Genomic DNA, 21,287 nt, shown 5'->3' on the forward strand with positions numbered 1-21,287 from the left:
CAAGAAAAAATTAGCTTCTTATGATGATTAACACAGAGCAAGAGTAATAATCAACTCAGATCCTTTATAGTTTAAGATCCTTTCCAAAGACCATAGAGTCAAAAGTAAAAACTTTTGATTTTGGACATTTCAAGTCTATTGAGAAGGAAAAATAAAATTACCAAGAGACAGGAATAACAACACACTTTTCCTTTTCTGGATTTATACTCTATTCCAAGAAAATGGAATATTCAGATTCAATAATAAAAACTCTACTGGGGGTATTACAATCATGATCTGGTCCTATACCAGCTGTCAGGTGATGTCCTTCCAAACCACATCAGTTTGAAACTTCATATGTTAAAAACTTAAATGAGGACAATATGAAAAATGGAGTAGTCATTTAAATGTAATCAAGACTCCAAATCCTCAAAGCAGTTTCTAATAAAATAGTAGAAGAAATTTGGAAATGGGGTATATTTAAGATATTACCAAGAACTTTCATATATAATAATTATTATATATCATGTAGCACATATTTTAAGGACATTTCAAGGATAGAAAAAACATATGAAGAGATTGTGTTTCCTATTTCACTTTTCCAGTTGAAGTACCTGGGAGAGGTTGTGCAAAGAGTAGACAATATTATCTATTCACAAATAATATGTTTATATAAATGTGCATAATGATATACAAATATATAACACAAATGAAATTTTTATATAGAGGGACAATGATGTGAGCTTTATATTCATATTATGAAACCCCAAGTCAGGATTGAGTGGTATATCTGTATAACATTGGTCCTGATATTTACTGACAATGGAAAAAATGAAGGCATTATTACATTGATCCCTACCTCTCAATTTTACATTAATCCAATTGGCAAAAAATGGATCAGAATTGTGTCAGAACTAAACATCATTTGTATTTGAAGAAGGTTATAGAAAAGCATTAGGTAGCTAAGAATATTTGAGATTTATAATATAGTGAATTAGTCATTAAAATTGAGGAACATGTGTTTAAGTGAGTTATTAAGAAACCCTAGACAGCTGGACATGGTGGTGTACGCCTGTAATTCCGGAGACTCTGGAAGCTGAGACAGGAGGATCACAAGTTTGAAGCTAGCCTCAGCAACTTAGTTAGACCCTCAACAATTTAATGAGACCCTGTCTCAAAATAAAAAAAAATGGGAGTGTAGCTCAGTGGAAAAGCAAAAGGAAGGAAGGAGGGAAGAAATGAAGGAAGGAAGGGAAGAAGCACAGACTTTCCCTGATGAGAAAAAGAAATATATATGTGTATATATATATATATATATATATATATATATATATATATATATATCATAAATATTTCATAACATCACATAGTACATCATTAATAATTCCTTTATTTTTTCAGATAAACCATCTCATACTTGCCCTTTCTATTCATTCATGGAATCATGCAGCTAAACAACAATGTGACTGAGTTCATCCTACTTGGGTTGACACAAGATCCATTTAGGAAGAAAATAGTTTTTGTCATATTTCTGCTTTTCTATTTGGGGACATTGCTGGGTAACTTGCTGATTATGACCACCATCAAGACCAGTCGGACACTTGGCAGTCCAATGTACTTCTTCCTTTTCTACTTATCCTTATCTGACACCTGCTTCTCTACTTCCATAGCTCCTAGAACACTTGTGGATGCGCTTTCAGAGAAGACCACTATTTCTTTCAGTGAGTGCATAATCCAAGTGTTTACATTTCATTTCTTTGGCTGCCTGGAGATCTTCATCCTCATCCTCATGGCTGTTGACCGCTATGTGGCCATCTGTAAGCCCCTGCACTACATGACCATCATGAGCCGCCGGATCTGCAGTGTGTTGGTGGCTGTGGCCTGGGTGGGGTCCTGTGTTCATTCTTTAGCTCAGATTTTTCTTGCATTGTGTTTGCCTTACTGTGGTCCCAATGAGATCGATCACTACTTCTGTGACTTGGAACCCTTGTTGAAGCTCGCCTGTGCAGACACATATGTGACCAACCTCCTCCTGGTGTCCAACAGCGGGGCCATTTGTACAGTGAGTTTTGTCGTGCTCATGTTCTCCTATGTCATCATCTTGCATTCGCTGAGAAACCACAGTGCAGAAGGGAGGAGAAAGGCCCTGTCCACCTGCATCTCCCACATCATCGTGGTCATCTTGTTCTTTGGACCTTGCATATTTATATACACACGGCCTGCAACCACCTTCCCCATGGATAAGATGATAGCTGTGTTTTACACCATCGGAACACCTTTGCTCAACCCTCTGATTTACACACTGAGGAATGCAGAAGTGAAAAATGCCATGAGGAAGTTGTGGAGCAAGAAATTGGTTTCTGATGACATGAGATGAATGTCATCATACTTTGTATTGACCTGGAAGAAGTAAATAGAGAATATTGTCTTTTTATTGTTTGCTTAATATATTAAAACCTTAGCTCCTGTGGATTAGTTCTTTCTATAGACAGTGTACTATACAGACATTAATTAATGTCTTATGCAGAGGGGCATCTTGAGTTAGAGACAGGTATATATGACCCATTGCCTCTGATGTTGCTGATTGCAGAGGCCTTGCTTAACAACCTAGCATCATTCATGGTTTTAGTGTGTAGATTTTAGTCTCTACGTGGGATTCTCTGATAGTAGTTACCCTTCTTTGTAACCAAAGCTTAGATCCAGAGCATGGAGTGTTTTCCCTCTTCCAAACAGTTTCCTTTGTAAGAGGTTTTGGTCTCATCAGGAATCATCAACTTAGTTTTCCTTCCTGACTCGGTGGAAAGTACCAAATTCAAGTGACTGTTGAGTTTTCCTATTCTAAGGGACAGTACATATACCTTAGGTAACTCCCTTCCCATTTTAGGACACACACTGAAAACCTAACATGTGTTTACCTAGATACTTCTAAGACCATGATGGTACATGGAGGGAAAATTCATGCTTCTGAAAGAGTCTTTGATCTTAGGAATGCTCTGTTCTCTTTACTGGGGTTGCAGTCATGCAATGATTCTTTTTGTAAAATATAATTCTTGCCCCTAATTTTCTTCCAATTTGGGGAGCATAAACTTTCTTGAATCATGATGATTATAACAGGTTGTTTGTAATATTTGGCAGTTATTATTGTAGAAGGTGACATTCCAATTAAAGTAAAAATACATTATGTTGGCTAGAAATGAAGAGTACAATGAAGATTAGTTGCTGGGCCTGGTGGCCCACAGCTAAAATCCCAGCAGCTCAGGAGGCTGAGGCAGGAGGATTGTGAATTCAAAGCAGCTTCAGCAACTTAGAGAGATTCTAAGCAATTTGGCAAGACTCTGTCTCTAAATAAAATATTTTAAAAAGGAAAGGAATGCAGCTCATTGCTTGAGTGCTCTTGGGTTTAATCCCTGTTAAAAAGAAAGAAAGATAAGGAAATAAAGAAAGAAAGAAAGAAAGAAAGAAAGAAAGAAAGAAAGAAAGAAAGAGAGAGAAAGAGAAAGAAAGAAAGAAAGAGAGAGAGAGAAAGAGAGAGAGAAAAAGAAAGAAAGAAAGAAAGAAAGAAAGAAAGAAAGAAAAAGAAAGAAAGAAAGAAAGAAAGAAAGAAAGAAAGAAAGAAAGAAAGAAAGAAAGAAAGAAGAAAGAAAGAAAATATTATAAGCTTAGACAAAAAATGTGAAAATCCTGGAGAACAATTTTAGGTTTTGAGACAGAAGTTTTTACATTACATTTATTGAACATTTAAGTGAGTTATTAGTACAACACAAAACAGTAGCTTTACCATACAAGAGGAAATATTTAGATAAAAACTATATTACTCCAGAAGAGATATTACCTTTTGTCATTATTTATTAACACCTCATCCTCTAAAATTATGAACTCTAATAATATTTGAATTTATTCCATTTGTCTATTTCCATATAGAACATTAAACATTTATTTGCTGGGTATTTCCATTTCTATTTATAAATTACTAAATTATAATAAGATTACAAAATTTTTATTAATTTTTTTAATTCCAGAAATTTTAGAATTTTTTTTTCTTTTTTTAATGTTACTGTGGCTTAATTTTATGTTACTGTGGCTTAATTTTTAAAATGTTTCTGGTAGTGTATTACCCATTTTATATAATAGTGAGTTCATTTTGACATAATCATAGATGCTTACAATAAAATTTATTCCACCTCAGTGCCCAGTGCTTCCTTCTTTATCTTGAGAAAATGATCATTTCTGTGTTTGGGATTAGAAAGCTATATATTCTTCAGTGAACTACAGTGACATGTATAGATCACTGCTTTTCAGATACTGTGAATTTCAATATGAAATCAATCTCTAGCAGTTTATCATTTCCCAGCAGCAGCTACAGTTTGGTTTTGCTGTTGCAGGATTTGCACCATAGTAGATTCCAATTAAGAGTTATACTGATAACTTCTTTTACTTAAAACAAGGAAACTATGCAAAGGAGGATGTATGTTGAATTTAAGTGATTTTCCATATACACTTCATCTCATGTCTTCTGGAATCACATTCCACACGGAGATCCCCTATCTACTGTCAAATCATCTGCAAACATACACCGCACTCCAACAAGTTCAGTATTTTATAATAAAGATGCCAAGAAGACTGGATGTGCAACCTCAACAGATATTTTGATTGAAATACCAAAATGTGTTCTGATAGAGAAATAAGGGGAATCTAAGAGCTAAAGTGGAAGAATAAATATGGAGAAGAGTAAGAACCATAACCTGAGAAATTATCTTCCATCCTCTGGATGCAAGAAGAGCAGGCCTCAAGAAAAAATGTCTTCCATTGCCCAGACAATGCTGTTGCCTTACTGGAAGAACTTGTCATGCAGTATGTGGTCTCCTTCCAAGCATCTTTCTATGCCACTTATTGCTTCCACACAGTCTACCAGGAAAAGTCTCAGGAAAGTTGAAACAGGAAGGTACAATCTTGTTCTAGGAGGAAGTGACACATATGAGAACAGTGTAGGAATTAGCCAAGATGTCCTGGCATGTACCAGAAGAGAGATTCACCATGGGAGTGGTTCTTGAAGGTGTTAACAGAGATTGAATGAATGTAAGTCTAAAGATTGAAGAATTTTTGACATTGAGTTATTCACTCACAACTGAGATTGGTTGTTGTGTTGATCAAGAAAAAGTGTTCCCAGAAGCTTGGTCCTTGATCCCAAGGCCAATCCAATAACGGAGACAGTTTTGAGAAAAAAGAAAAAGAAGGTTTATTGCTTTGCTAGCAAAGGAGAAACAGGGAACTAATGTTCTACTATTCCACAGGCTGGCATTCTGCCTATGGTTGGGGGGAAGGTGATTTGAAGGCTATATTTCACATGTTCTTTGTTGGAGTTGTAACTCGTTTGTTAATAGGGGAGATAGTCATTTCTGAGATCTTCTGGTGCCATTCCCAAGTCTGAATTACTTCATTCTTATGATGGGGGTGTGCTCTAGAACAGATAACTCCGCCTATGATAGGACAGGAAGGTAACCTCTTTCTCCAGGGATTAGGGAGGGGTAGGGAGAGAGAAAGAGAAGGAAACATGTCTTTTTAAAAATGAGTAGCAATGACAGAGAAGCAAGGGTTATATATATACTGGCAAATGGACAAGGCATACACCAGTGTGAGATCATGCTAGGGCAGTAATAAACACTGCAGCTATGCATTCCTTTCTTTGTGAACAATTAGCCCAAAATCAATTAGTATTTCAGCTAACCTCTGAAAACCATGAAGATGATAACTCATAATCATACCAAAAAAAAAAAAAAGATAAAATTTATCTATATAGGAGGTTAGGAAGATTTGCAGGTCTACGAGATCAGGATGAACTTGACTCAGGATATCCTTTTTTCACTTTCAAGAACCTCACAATTGGACCTACCTAATACTATGGGAAAATCTCATCTTCAGGTTAATTCATAGCTACCAGAAATTAGATCAGGAACACACACCCAACATTGGGACTATTATTTGGCTTACCCAAGTAACCCCATTCAATGAAGTGAAGATGCTGAGCTTCCCTGACATAGTGCTGAGAAAGAGATTCTAAGGGGCACAATTGTGAGAATGTAAGTATCTAAGACCAGAAACGCCATAAGTTGACTCTTTTCCTGGAGAGTCTTCCTTACCCTCCTTTATAGAATGAAATGTACTGATTAAAGAATTATAGGCTTTTGAGAAGCTTAGTGGGAATGAAAAATGATGATACTCACCTGTAACTTTGATCTGTGGTATCAATGGGAATCATGGCATTTTAGAAGAGCAGGTACAGAAGGGTTGAACCTGTTACAGTGATATGCTGGAGTTCAGGACCCCCAAAAGACCACCACAGACCAAGATCGATGTAAGCAGCAAAGAGGTGTTTATTGCAAGCTATCTCAGTCCTCTGTGCACAGAGCAACTAGTGACGCTGAGAGGCCCCGAGCCCAGGGTTTGCAGCAGTTTTATACACTCTTTGGGGAAGGCAGGGACTTTACAGACATCATAGCATCTCTAAGCAAATTATCACACACCGTGGGAAAATCATAAAACAACTCTAAAAGATGATTTGCACATTCACTGGAGGGAACAAGTTGAGTAAGGGTGATTGGTTAGTACAAGAGGGGAATTCGTTTGAACTGATTGGTTTAAGGCATGGGAGGATTACATGCTGAACTACATGGTTTTCCAACATGTTATCAACCACCATAAACTACTGGGATGGTTATCTGCCATCCCAGATATTTTTCTATCTCATGCTGATTGGTGGTTGCTAAGGGGTTGCTATGGGTCTTCACCTAGCCTGACTGAGTTAGGGACACCTGACACCACAGATATCTCCTGTTATTTGCAGACAAACAACTCAGCAGGGTAGGTGTGTGCCTAGGAGTGCTCTGTGGGTTTTTCCAAGGACAAGGGCCACACCTCCTTCTTTGGACAGGCTTTGCTCTGAGGTAGAGGCTGGTTTCTCAAAAATGGAGTCGTATCAGTTTCTCAAGAGGTGAGGTGGGTATGATCACAGCAATGACAGAAAGACTGAAATGCAATCAAGTGCCTTTTCCTACAGGGCTCTAAGATAATAACAAATAGATCATAGTATTTGTGGGGTAAGGTAAGAATGATTAGCAAATATTGTTTCCTGCCACAGTGGTTTAAGAATTAAATAAATTTTCAGACCTGGAGCCCAATAATTGAATGGAAGGTTGAGTCAACTTGAGTAAGATCTACTGAAAGCATGTGAACATTCTTTTTATCCTTTTTTTTTTTTTTTTTCAAGACCTGAGGCTTAAAGGATTATAGGTTTCTTGGGAAGCCAGAGGCCATGTTTCTCTGGACTTTAAAATGGCCAGAGGTTACAGAGGGAATTTTAGTTTTATGGGTACAGTGAGAGTGATTTAATCATTGGAAACTGTGGACACGCCATTTAGACAGTCAGGGGCTGATTGTGCAGGTTACAACTTGAACTCAGGAAGACAGTATTAAAAAGGTTGAAACTCATTGTTACCTGGAGAGTGATGAAGACTCAAATCTCTCCCAATTGCTTTTCTTTCTCTGGGATTCATTGTTTCCCAGAGTTTTGATATTTACTATGTCTGCATTTGGGACTAATTTTTAACAGAGAAAATCAAAGTCCAGAGCTCAGCATTCAGCAATGGCTCCCTTCCTTCAGGGCCCATTGTTTGTGGCCCTTTGTTATTGGGATAGGTTAATGCTGGGCTAATTTCTCCTCCCTCCTCCTGAGCTGCACTGTTTATCTGTCCCCACCCACTGTCTTCTATAGGAATATTATTGTCTATAACCTTTCACACCCCACAAGGCAAATAACCCAAACCAATTGAAATTCTGGAAAGGATGAAGGAGAAATCTGGAATGGGTGGTAGAAGAAGGAGATCTTTGGTATCATCTATGGTTCTGAGATTTGCCATGATGTTGAAGAACATACCCAAGTTTTGAGTTCTTCTTTACGTGTCTCATTTGGGAAAAGTGACTGGTCACAGTCTAAGGGTATTCTGAGTTACTATCACCCAAACTTTTGCCACATGCTCAATTGCACCATTGGTTATCACCACATTAATTTCATCATCTCCTCACACTGCCAGCTGCTTTAACCTTCCCTGAAAGATGACTTTTTGGTGTGGTCTCCATTTTACTTTCTATGCTGAGAACACTCAACTCCTGAGTGCTCACACCATGAAACTTCATATGTAAATGCTGTTATGGGAGAACAATCAAGATACTACCTCTGTAAAAGAAAAAGTTATATAGCACTGTTTATGTCATTTCTTTCTGCGATTTAAGAACCCTATGAAATAGAAAGTGTACATATCAGCATTATATTATTTATGATTGAGAAATCCAAAGAAATTAACAAAGAACAAAAATGTGGATTAGATTCTTTTTCATTTGGCACATTTTTGCAATGTTTGAATTTTCAAAACTTATGCATGTTGTAAGGTAGTAGTAATGAGCAGTGGAACCCAAACCAATAGTATGGCAGGGTCACAGGATTTCTTTAAATGGCTTTGAAGGATAATGGATAGTTGAGTAACTTATAGAAAAATAGCAAGTAAAATAAACAATGAGAAACAAAGGGAGGGAGGAATTACAAAACATATCAAGAAGGAAAGATCAATGAGGCTAATTCCTGACAGGATCTACTAAGGTCATTGTGAAGTCTGGATTTATGGCCATAGGCTTCTTTATGTCTCTGAACTTTAATTAATTAATAGTTCAGATGCATCAAGATGATGTTTACCTGGCCATTGACCCCAGAAACCATATTAACATAGGATTGATTGACATAGATGAAGCACTCCTGAATAGAATGTCCACCATGACAGTTCCTAAAGGACCAGCAGGGGTCCAAAACTCCCTGGCCCAACATAGAGAAGGAGATAAATATCTGTGCTGAACACCACAGAAGGTGGAGCTCAGTTCTCCTGACAAACACCAAACAGTAATAAATTTGGAAGCATCACTGTTTCCTGTGTTGGTCTCTGCTGGGAGACTACATGTCCTCTTGAGCGTTCTTTGTTCAAGACTTACTTTACTTTCACTTTTTTTTATTGGTTGTTCAAAACATTACAAAGCTCTTGACATATCATGTTTCATACATTAGATTCAAGTTGGTTATGAACTCCCAATTTTACCCCATATACAGATTGCAGAATCACATCTGTTACACATCTACATTTTTACATGATGCCCTATTAGTAACTGGTGTATTCTGCTACCTTTCCTATCCTCTACTATCCCCCCTCCCCTCCCCTCCCATCTTCTCTCTCTACCCCATCTACTATAATTCATTTCTCTCCTTGTTTATTTTCCCTTTCCTCTCACAACCTCTTATGTGTAATTTTGTATAACAATGAGGGTCTCCCTCCATTACCATGCAATTTCCCTTTTCTCTCCCTTTCCCTCCCACCTAATGTATCTGTTTAATGTTGATCTTTTCTTCCTGCTCTTCCTCCCTGCTCTGTTCTTAGTTGTTCTCATTATATCAAAGAAGACATTTGGTATTTGTTTTTTAGGGATTGGCTAGCTTCACTAAGCATAATCTGCTCTAGTGCCATCCATTTCCCTGCAAATTCCATGATTTTGTCGTTTTTTAGTGCTGCATAATATTCCATGGTGTATAAATGCCACATTTTTTTTATCCATTCATCTATTGAAGAGCATCTGGGTTGGTTCCACAGTCTAGCAATTGTGAATTGTGCTGTTATGAACATTGATGTGGCAGTGTCCCTGTAGTACGCTCTTTTAAGGTCTTCAGGGAATAGTCCAAGAAGGGCAATAGCTGGGTCTAATGGTGGTTCCATTCCCAGCTTTCCCAGGAATCTCCATACTGCTTTCCAAATTGGCCGCACCAGTTTGCAGCCCCACCAGCAATGTGCAAGAGTACCCTTTTCCCCACATCCTCGCTAGCACTTGTTGTTGTCTGACATCCTAATGGCTGCCAATCTTACTGGAGTGAGATGGTATCTTAGGGTGGTTTTGATTTGCATTTCTCTGACTGCTAGAGATGGTGAGCATTTTTTCATGTACTTGTTGATTTATTGTATGTCCTCCTCTGAGAAGTGTCTGTTCAGGTCTTTGGCCCATTTTGAAATTAAATTAAAATTTCTCTCACTATGAAACAAGAAGAAGGTTTGGAGCTTCAGTTCCCCATTCTTCTACAGCAATGTGGTCCTTTATATTTTTATGCAAATACATAATTTGTAGATGACATTATGTGCTTTATTATTTTTTCTTTTTATTTAACTGTACTGTGAAAAAAAAACTAACCAATGTATGCTTTAGGAATTGGAATATTTGTTAAACATGATAAACTATTCACACACACACACACACACACACACACACACACATACATAAAGCATTTCCTCTGCCTTCTAAATTCTCATGAAAACAAGTTTAAAATAGAAAATGATGTGATACTCCACACTGACAAAAAGAGCCAAAGAGGAAGTGCCAGCTGGAGAAATATTTTCTCTCATTTTTGGAAAGAGAGAAGTGTCTGAGATAGTGGGCTTAAAAATATTCTTAATGTGTTTTTGAATGTTTATTGGTAATATTTTATTAGAGATTTTTTCAACTGCTAAAAATAATAACCAGGCATGGGGGCGCATACCTATAATCCCAGTGGATCAGGAGGCTGAGGCAGGAGGATCATGAGTTCAAAGCCAGCTTCAACAAAAATAAAGCACTAAGCAACTCAGTAAGACACTCTTTCTAAATAAAATATAAAATAAGACTGGGGATGTGGCTCAGTGGGCAAGTGTCCCTAAGTTAAATCCCCACTATGCCCAAATAATAATAATGTAATAATAATAATAATAATAATAATAATAATAATGGGGAAACCTCTATGTATTGTTTTGTGACTTAGTATAGCAACTATGGAGGTTTCTCAAGAATAAAAATTGAGCTACTATATTATCCAGCTATATACCACTCCTAAGAATTAAGGGAATATATTTTAAAAATACATGTGTTTTCATCTTTACTGTAGCACAATTCTCAATAGCCAATTTATGAAATAGGCTTAGGAGTGTTTTTCAACATGTGAATGGATAGAGAAAATTACACACACACACACACACACACACAGTAGAGTTTTATTAAGTCACAAAGAAGAATAAAATTGTGCAATTTGCATGTTAGGAAATGGAGAACACTATATTGAGTAAAATAAGGCACACTTGGAAAGACAAATGTTATGTTTTCTCTTGGTTTTGGTTAACATTTTTGTTGCTGTGACCAAAAGACCTGACAAGAACAATTGAATAGGGGGAAAAGTTAATTTGGGGCTTATGGTTTCACAGGTCCATAGTCAGCTGGCTCCATTTTTTGGGACAAAAATGAGACAGAATATCATGGTGGAAGACTGTGGAAAAGAAAAACAGCTGGAGATGGGCGTGTGGTACCAGGAAAAGGAGAGAGAAAGAGATAAAGACCCCTCATTATCAGGGACAAAATAAATACCCCAAAGGCACACCCCGCTAATGACCCACCTCCTCCACTCACATCCTACTACTGATAGTTACCACCCAGTTAATCCTTATCAGAAGAGAAATGTGCTGATTGAGTTATGGCCTTCATGATCCATTAATTTCACCTCTGAACTTTCTTGAATCATCTCTTACACATAAGCTCTTGGGGGACACCTAAATATCAAAATCACAATATTCTACCCCTGGTCCCAAAAGCTCATGCCCATCTCACAATGCAAGTTACCTTTAGTCCATTTCCAAGAGTCCTAATAGTCTCAACAGTTCCTGTGCCTGATGCACTTTGCTTGGCCTCCCAGGCCTTTGAAATCTTGTTGGAAGCCTCCAGAACTGCCAAACTCCATCCAGCATAATGCAATCCTGAAGAACCAGCACCACATAGTAGATGCCAAGTTTTGCCCCCATCTCCAGCAGTGGCCAAATTTCCAGACACCATGGTTTCAGTAGCCCCCAAGTGCCTAAGTGGCTGAGCATGGTGAAACAACTTTCTAGGTCCTCTTTGTGCAAGCCGAGTACCCCACTTCTCTCTGGACAAGGGAATTTTTACTTTTACATCCTTGAGATGTGTGTGGTCTTGCCAATTCCTGAGATGCCCTCAAGCCATCTTTCTTATTGTCTCTGAGCAAAGTCTTTGGTGTTTCTTTAGTGGCCATAAAGTCTTTAACAACTACATATTCCTCTGCTCTGTTTTAGTTGCAGTTCTCAGCCCAAACTGCAAGGTTTTCAAATATTTGTGCTTTGCTTTCTATCATGATTATCATGATAAATTTGGCTAAAAGCTTCCAGCAATATCCTTTGTTAGGATGTGGCTGAGGAACAAAGCACCAAGTGTTTCACTGTTATGAAAGAGCCACAAATCAGGCACCTACAGAACCACCTGTCAAACAGATGGGGGCTCCTGGCTAATCCTGGATCTCAGCCAGCTACCCTGAGACCAACCCCAGTAACACAAGGGACTCTAAAAACCCCTTTTCCTGTCCCAAGCCCTCCCTTTCTGCTCTAAGCCCAATAAAAAAATTCCAGTCTGGTCCAGCCCTGGCAGAGTTTCTCCTCTGTCTCTGAGAGTTATCCCAGAAGCAAAATTTCAATAAAGCCTCCATCAGCAGCCTTTATAATTCTGCCTCCTTTTGGTTGCTGCTGCCTGACCTTACATCCTTGCCACTGCCTGAATATTATTAGCCTAGAATTTTTTTTTTCACCATATTCAGAAGTCTACCATCTTTAAATTCAGCCCACAGAGTCTCAGGATATGAGGAAAATGTAGACAACTTTTTGCCAGCTTATTTTGAGGTTCGTGATTTTAGAGGTCTCAATACATAGTCAGTGGACTCCATTCCTCAGAGTTCAAGGTGAGGTAGAACATCATGGTGAGAGATTGTTGCAGAGAAAGCAGCTGGAGCTCACCAGGAACAAAATATATACCCTAAAGTAAAGCCCCCCATGACCCAATTCCTCCAGCCACACCCTACCTACCTATAGTTATCAGCCAGTTAATCCCTATCAGTGGGTGAATGCACTGAGTGGGTTAAGGCTCATAAGTCAAATATTTCACTTTCTTGCAATGTCTCAAACATGAGCTTTTGGAAGACACTTCATATTGAAACCATAAGTGGAAGTCAGAGGGGAAGAAGGAAAACAAGTAACCTCATGAAAATAGAAGGGAGATCAAGAGAGTAAAGGAAGGAGATCAGAGGAAGGAGGGAGGAGGGAAGAGCAAGGGGTGGTGCTGTATGGTGAAATTAATCAAACTACAGTATATGCATGTGTAAGTATGTCACTATAAAACCCATTATTCAGTAAAATTAGTATGCTGCAATGTGAAATAAAAGAAAAAAATCATCTTCAAATCTCATTATGTTCTCAGTTTTAGACATAGCTTAAGAAAAGAATATAAATTAATCCTTTAATTATAAGTTAATTTGCCATCATCACATAAAATGATGCAGATTTTCTTAGAAATTTTTTTTCATTGTTGTTGAACTTCTACTACAAATGGACTTGGAGGAAAATATGTAACCTATATCTTCAATACCAGCAAACTCTATTCGAAAGTCTTAATTTTATTTAAATCCTACCTATATAATTCAAAATTTACACCTGACTTTGAAATTGTTAGCTCATTATTTCATTGTCATATTTTATTCTGTGAACTCACAAATACTTCTTATGTGTCTAACCTTTATAAAGTGTGACCATTCACACTTACTGTAGTGTTATAGCATCTTACCTGTGTCAACTTGCCAAATTACCTCTTTGCGCTTCTGTGGAAATATTAACAATGCTATATCATGCATAAAATTAAAATATATCTGTTAAAATAAAAATAATTTTATAGTGCTTTTGACAATTTTTAGCACATTTTAAAGAATGTTTAAAATAAATAGATGAAAGTCAAGAAGGTGTAGATCCTAATGTCATTTGATTTATAGTCATTAGAGAAAAGAAGAGCAGTTTGATTAAAAGAAAACACAAAACTTAATTATGAAAGAACAATCTAGTGATCTGGAGATGCTTATCTTTAGGAGTGAATGAAATTACATGAGTTATTGAATAAGGTTTTAGGAAAAGCAATATAATAGGGAAAAGCTTTATGGAAATGGGGGGGGATTTCAGTTTGACCTTAATTGTGTTAAGAAAAAGAAAAATCTCTTCACTATTAATATATCATGAGCCTTGATAGCAGAAGAGGAAGAATATTAATGCTTATAATTAATACATAAAGATTTATTTCCTGCATAAACAGAGAAGACTACCTTTTAAAAAAAAATTTGGTCACTAACCATAAAACCTATTCTAAATATTTAAAATTATATATTTAAAACAATTTAAAAATCACATTAGAAAACCCAAACAACAGTAAAAGTTATGAGATTTTCTTGTTGCTAGATTTGTCCAAGAATTACCATAGGGATTGCTATTGGGTTTGTACCCAGGTCCCTCCAGTGCCTTTAAATACATCTCCCAACTCTATGTGCAGCTTCTTCAGGAGCCTCTAGACTCCTGTATTTAGGGAACTGGTGTTGGATGCTCATTATTGTAAGGAAGGAAGCAAAAGCAAAAGTCCCATATGCATTTGATGTTTCTCTTGCAGCATTGTGATGTAATTCTCATTCTCATTCTGAGTACACAGAGTGATTTTTTTAAAGATACATTTTTATTTTAAATATGATTTAAATATGATATCTATAAAACATGAGGACTTTTTCACTGCATTTATGCTTAAGATATCTGCTTCTTATTTTGGATTAGAATTTAGACTTTTTTCATTTGATGTTATGAATTCAAGAATAAAAATATTGCTTCAAAGACTAATTGGAATTTAATGAAGACAATGTAAGTTTTTATAATTTTCATCTCATTTTACATCTTCCTCTGCTTTGTTTTTCTTGCATGGCTGAGTCTATGTAAAAGTTATCATTTTGAATAATCATAGCATCAAGTATGCTTATTTTCCTGTTTTACAAGAACATTTTTTTCCATGGATAAATATTCTAAAAATATAGCTGATTGGTAACTATTTTTTTTTGTAACTTGTAGATTTCTAGCTTAAGTCACAATTTTTCATTTTAGTATATTATCAGAAAATTTTAAGGAATCTGTTCTAACAGAAATTTGACAATGAGAAGAGTGTATACAATGTCCTAGTTTCAAATTTGGAACTCTCAGAGGCTGCAAAAGAAGTTAAACTACTGAATGTTTTTTGTTCTGTTTCAGATAGCAAAGGAATGTTAAAACTCATAAAAATTTAAAAGTGTTATCAAATAATTAAATAAAATGAGCAATAAGTAGAATATAAACAAGAAAATTATGGAAACTATTGATTTGACCAATTGATGAATTATTTGACTTTCTTTCTGTATTTATTTTGTGGGGCTGCAGATGGGAACCCTGGGTTTGCACATACTAGGTGAGTGCTCTGTCACTGAGCCACATCCCCAGCCACTGCTTCCTTATTTTCTCAAGAAGAAATAGATTCCAAAAGAGTTGTGAGGGAGAGGCTTTTCCTGAATTAAATAATGGATATGAGATATAAAAGGAGAGTGTCTGTTCTTGGTCTTAATTTATCATAGATTCCATAAAGTTTTGGAATTGAAGTTTAATGTGGTGTTGTCATAGAAGAAAATTTCAGTAGCCACAACTGAAGTTTTAATTGCATAATGAATGACTATTCATTTAACAAAAGTAGAGTGTGTGTGTGTATATGATAATATGTACGTATGATATATATATATATATATGTATACACATATATATATAATGTACATATATAATTTCTCTAAAAAGAGAGGAATATAAACGATGAAATAACCTAAGTATAATATAGATACATTATTTTCTGGAAGTCTTTGATTACATTATTCTTATTTATAAAAGAGAGATTACCTAAAGATATTAGAAGTCTTCTCAAATATTAGAAGTCTTCTAAAATATTAGAAGTCTTCTCAAATAAATGGGTTAGCTTGATTTCAGTTCATCCATCTGTAAAATTAGAAATCCTATTATATACCCAATATCCTGGTAATTAAAATTCACTAGAGTAGTTATAAAAGTAAGTTTAAACTTCTGTTGAATCTATACTTAGCGGTGTGCCAAATCTAATGAAAAGAATTTATATACTGAGCTTACTCAGTCTTAAGAATTTAGAGAACATTAATACTTTTAAAATTAAAAATAAAGGAGATTATTTTAGTTATTACAATGTGTTTTAAGTTCACATTTTTACCTATTTTATTTGAACAATTTTATTTGATTTTTTTCCACAAGCATTCTGTGTGTTAGATAATATTATCAGTCTCTTAAAAATGATAGAACCCATGCTAAAAGAGTGATGTAAACTGCTTAATTATACAAAGACTGAGAGGTAGACCATATATTGGAATCAACTTAGTCTAAATCAAGCAGCACACTCACCCACAATGATAACCTCTCTCCCTCCCTCATGGATAAAGCTTCCAATTATGTTTTAGGAGTTAGAGGTAAATCTTGTTTCCTAAGAGTACAATTTCTGTACACCAAGGAAATCAAGACAACTGTAAACATTATAGGTTATTTTTTCCTTTGTAGCAGAATGAAACATTGCACTGGCGATGGCTTAAATATGATGATGTTTCTCCTCAGTGCACACATATCATGCTGCAGAATGTGTAATACACCCTGGGAATTCAGCAGTTAAAACTATGGTAACAGCTAGTTTTAGTTTGACCCAAAAAAAAGTCAAATAAGAAAAATTTATAAATTGACTCCTCAATGTCAGCTATTAAGTTTTAGAGAACAACTATGAAAATATTAAAATCCTATTAGGAATTTTAAAGTATATCAAGAGTTTACTCTTGCTTATAATAAAATCAAATCCATATATAGTTGATCTATATCTATGTTCATTTACATAATTGAGGAAACAATGTGGTAACTAGTTAGCAACAAGTTATGTAAGGGTTTACTGAATTCCAGTAAAAGTAATATTGAAACAATATATTAATTTAATGTTTGTTAATAAAGAAATCTAAGTACTTTATTTTGATTATAATCCTTTTGGGACATCACTCCCTTAATTCCTCAAATGTACCTGTTTCCTTCTGTACTTTTTCCAGATGCTCATTGAAACTCCTTAGTATTTTTGGTGATTTCATGAAACAAAATTGTTATCATAATCTTTTCCATCTATGTATATCTTATTTGCTTTCTGCTCAATAATATCTCTTAATGTTTTATCCCAGTTGTATGTGCTGTGTAGACCTACTTAAGACATTTATTTAAGTTTCTACATGTTATTCCATGATAAAATATATCATAGCTTATTTTCCCATTCTATTATTAGCAGGTATTTAGATCAATTCCCTTTTTTAAAAGTGATCAAGGCTTCAGTGAATATTCTTGTGAACTCTTTGTGAGGCAGTTTCACTAGGTTAAATGCTTATTCTCTAAACCATTGTCACATTTTTATAAATAGGCTTTTAGATTTTATTTTTACAAGGCTGATGAGTGAGACTATTATCTCAATGTCATTTAATTTTCATTTCCCTGATTCTAATGAATGGGAGAATTTTTATATATGTCATTATGCCATTATAATTTTCTTTCTGTAGATCATCATTCAAATTTTGCTCTTTTACCAAAAGTGAGTGACTTAGATTCATATTGTAGATATGAAAGAGTTATAAATATTTATTAACATTTTGTCACTTTTTTTGAAAAAATAAAAAAGAAAGTTTATTGCTTTGCTGGCAAAAGAGAAACACAGGAGACTCCTCTCCCAAAGGCTGTGATTCTGCCCATCAGCAGAAACAGGGCTTTTAAAGAGGCAATTCAAAGGTTATATGCCACTGTGTTTTCTGCTTGGAGTTATAATTTACTGGTTAATTTGGAAGATAGTCATTTTTGAGATCTTCTGGTACCATCCCTAAAGTCTGGATTATTTCCTTCCTATGGTGGCTGTGTATTGGAGGACAGATAACTGCCTAGAATGGAGAAAAAGGGTAATTCTTTTTGCCCCTGAGATTGAGGGGGCAAGGTTGGGGAAGGGCACACAAAGAGGAAGATAAAGAACCATGATCATTTTAAATGTAAGTTACAGTGGCAGAGCAGCAAGGGCTACATTCAAAGCATAAAGTGGACCGCTGTTATATTCCCCCACTGTCAATTTCTGCATTACATTTTTATGGAATAATGGGTGATGACATCTCCAAACTGCTTCCTGCTGAAAGAGGGAGAAGTTGGGGAAAGTAACCCAAAGTGCTTGTTCTCTGCACAGTTAAGGGCATTCAGCATTAGAGAAGTTAGTAGAGCCACAGTGGCAGATGTCAGGTGACTAGAAAAGCCATATATATAGCACAGGGATCATGCTAAGACAACAAAGCAGCAAAACATTAATTTTTTTATAAACAATTAGCAGAAAATAAATTAGTATTTCAGTCAGTTTCTGGAACCATGAAGACAGTAACTCATAACCTTATCAGTGAAGAAGGAGATTGAGTTTATCATTGTAGGAACTTAGGAGGATTTATAAGTCTATGAGATCAAAATATTGATCTGCTCTTATGAAGATAATTTTCTTGCATTTGTTAGGTTTTATTAGTTGGGGGAAAGTAAGTTTTAAAGGAATTAGGGTTTGTACCTGTTTCAATGTCTGAAATGATTACTTTGTAACTGGTTAAACTGTTACTTAGGTTAAAACAATATAGTTGACCTGCTAAATATATGTTATTAGGTATATGTATGGATCTGAGAACTATACCTGTCTAAGCCTTTTCTATGTGTTATGTAAAAGTTTATTTTAAAAAGTTGATGCAATTTCACTGGTGAGATAACCAATAAGTTCTGTCTTTTATACATTGCATCTTCCGAAGAAGGGCCACATTGTCAATTGAAGACCTGTCTTACATCTGTTTGCTTTGACTAAGTCAATTTCTGATCATTAACACTGTTTTATAAATGTATAAAATATTTAAGGCTATATTTTGAATTTTGTTAACTCAAGAAGACCTTTGATTATTGTTATAGTACACTCTGGATTCTAAATTATACTTTAAAAGTTAAACTTAGTTAAAGGTAAACTTTAGGAGAGGACTTTGACAAGTTGGTGTTCTCTAAACTAAAATTATGTGTTGCAAAAGTTTCAGATTTGTATAAAAATGGCAAATTTGGTTGGCATTTATTCCTGTCATTTGATGTTTTATACCTAGATAAAGTAACCTGTTATAAAAAGTTATACATCAAATTTTGTATTACTCTTCACACTGGAATTGGAATTCAAATGCATTTTTGGAAGATAATACAGAGAGCCTGAGTTGTTTAAGGTGACACTGTCAAACATAGAAGTATTCTGGCACTTTTTCCACAAACAGAAAAAGTTAAGAGCTCTCTTAGCCTTTCTTTGATTCATGTCTCAGATTTAATGTGGTATTATGTTATTTGTAAAGATCCCTGCCTCCCACCTTACTTCATGTTAGAATGGCTCCAAAACAGTCTAGACTCTGGCTCTTTTAAAGTGGTGTCAAAGATAGATTTTTTTCTTGTACTGTGATCTCAAATAGGGAGTATAATGTATAACTAGGTAAAAGTTCAAGACCATTTTTTTACTTTTTAAAATAATTTCTTAATATGGAATTCTGTCATATATTTAGGAGTATTATATATTTTATTACAAATTTTCTTGTTAAATATTAGTTACAGAGCAATCCAGTATTTTGAAATGTTACTTTAAACATAGATTAAATCTAATGTATTTAAGTGTTTTTTGCCTGTGTTTGAGTTCTGTCATCTGTATTTAATAACATTTCTTTATTGTCATACATTTTTCATATACTTCAATTTTCGAAAAGATGTCTTAATCTATGCTGAATATTGACTCATGCTGAATTTTGAAATATACTTTTCAAATTTTACTAAAAACTTTTGTCACAATTCTGGCTTTAATTATTGACTGTATCAGTTAATTTGGGACAAACTAACTTTTTTTTTACTACATTCTTTCACCACCATAAACCACAAATATATTTACTGGTTTTCATCTTTTTATATTTCCAATAAAATTCCATATTCAAGGATAATTTTCCATTTTCAGGGATGGTATACGTTTAACAATTTTCAATCTTTTACTCAAAAAATTCAGGTCCATTGCAATTGCACTTTTGCAACACTTCTAAAGAGTGCCACCCCACCAAAAAAAAAAAAAAAAAATTAAACCAGAATCTGTTAAGGTTCATAAATGGGCTTTGAATCACATGTCCATAAAATGTCAAGCTTGTCAATGTTACTCCAGGTTGCAGAAAGGAAATAAGAGATGTAGTGTGACAATTTGCATCAAATAAATATTTCTTTCTTTCTTTCTTTTTTTTTTTTTTTTCTACTGGCACATTCCAGGATTTGACAATGAACATATAGTGAGCCTGGTGAAATTAAAAAAAAAATGTGATTGAATTCAGAGATCCAAGGTAATGAAAAATATGAAATGAAGAAAAATCTCTGAATGTAAGTTTCTCTGCAAGTGAGCTATAGCAAAAAGAAAAGCTGGAAAATCTGACAACAGGACAAACATGGTGAGAACTTGAGAAGTCCTGGATGAGACTGTAAAATGAACTTGGAAATAAGGTAGTGTCTAGGAAGCAACAGCAATTTTGGAGGCTCATACAAGAGATTAACCCTCTTCTCTGAATATTGGCTTGTTTCTCTTCCTCTCTCACTTAAAAAAAAAAGAAAGAAAAGAAAAGAAAAAAAAGAAAAGAAAAAAATGTTGTTGTTTTTTTCATTTTAATTCATAAAGGCACTTTATGAGATTGTTATCCAGAAGGTTAATATTTGACATAATGGGTTAACTGAAGAATAGTGTCACTAGACATGATCAACGTTTAAATTTATCAGTATAAAAGAACTGAATATCCATTATGCCTTTGAAGAATAGACAACTCTTGACTTTTATAACTCCCTGGAGATTTCAAAGCTACTATTAAACTGTAATACTGAAATGTTACCTTAAAATTAAACTGGAAAACTGTGTTGTGTGTTTAAAGTATTCACCCTGATGTTCATGGTAAGTGTGAGGGTTTGAAATTAATTGCAATCACAATTAATTTATTGTCTGTGCTATTATTGTGAGAGTGTGTCTGCCCTAATGAACTGTATTCTATTTGTAAGTTTTCTATGTATATTATCCATCGCTCTACCCCTAGTGCCGATTATTCTGGATGATTCATAATAAACAATCAATATATACATTTACTAAACAAACACATGGTTTTGAATATAAATCAATGATTTCCAGTGGTCTAGTGTTTCAGGTATATTAACCTCTCCCTTTAAATAATCGAACCC

General features: G+C 35.1%; 1 protein-coding gene across 1 annotated transcript; it reads left to right on the forward strand.

Moving 5' to 3' along the window:
* The first annotated feature begins 1,423 nt into the window (after positions 1–1,423).
* LOC113177119 (olfactory receptor 4C16-like) lies at positions 1,424–2,356 on the forward strand. The gene has a single exon (XM_026381647.2). It carries the CDS (start codon positions 1,424–1,426, stop codon positions 2,354–2,356), a length of 933 nt encoding a protein of 310 aa, XP_026237432.2.
* The last annotated feature ends 18,931 nt before the right edge of the window (positions 2,357–21,287 follow it).

This window comes from Urocitellus parryii, chromosome 4, assembly GCF_045843805.1.
Source record: "Urocitellus parryii isolate mUroPar1 chromosome 4, mUroPar1.hap1, whole genome shotgun sequence".
NCBI lineage: Eukaryota > Metazoa > Chordata > Mammalia > Rodentia > Sciuridae > Urocitellus > Urocitellus parryii.

Excerpts from the sequence above, each read along its gene's own strand:
- LOC113177119 (XM_026381647.2), top strand. The coding sequence starts at position 1,424 with ATGCAGCTAAACAACAATGTGACTGAGTTCATCCTACTTGGGTTGACA.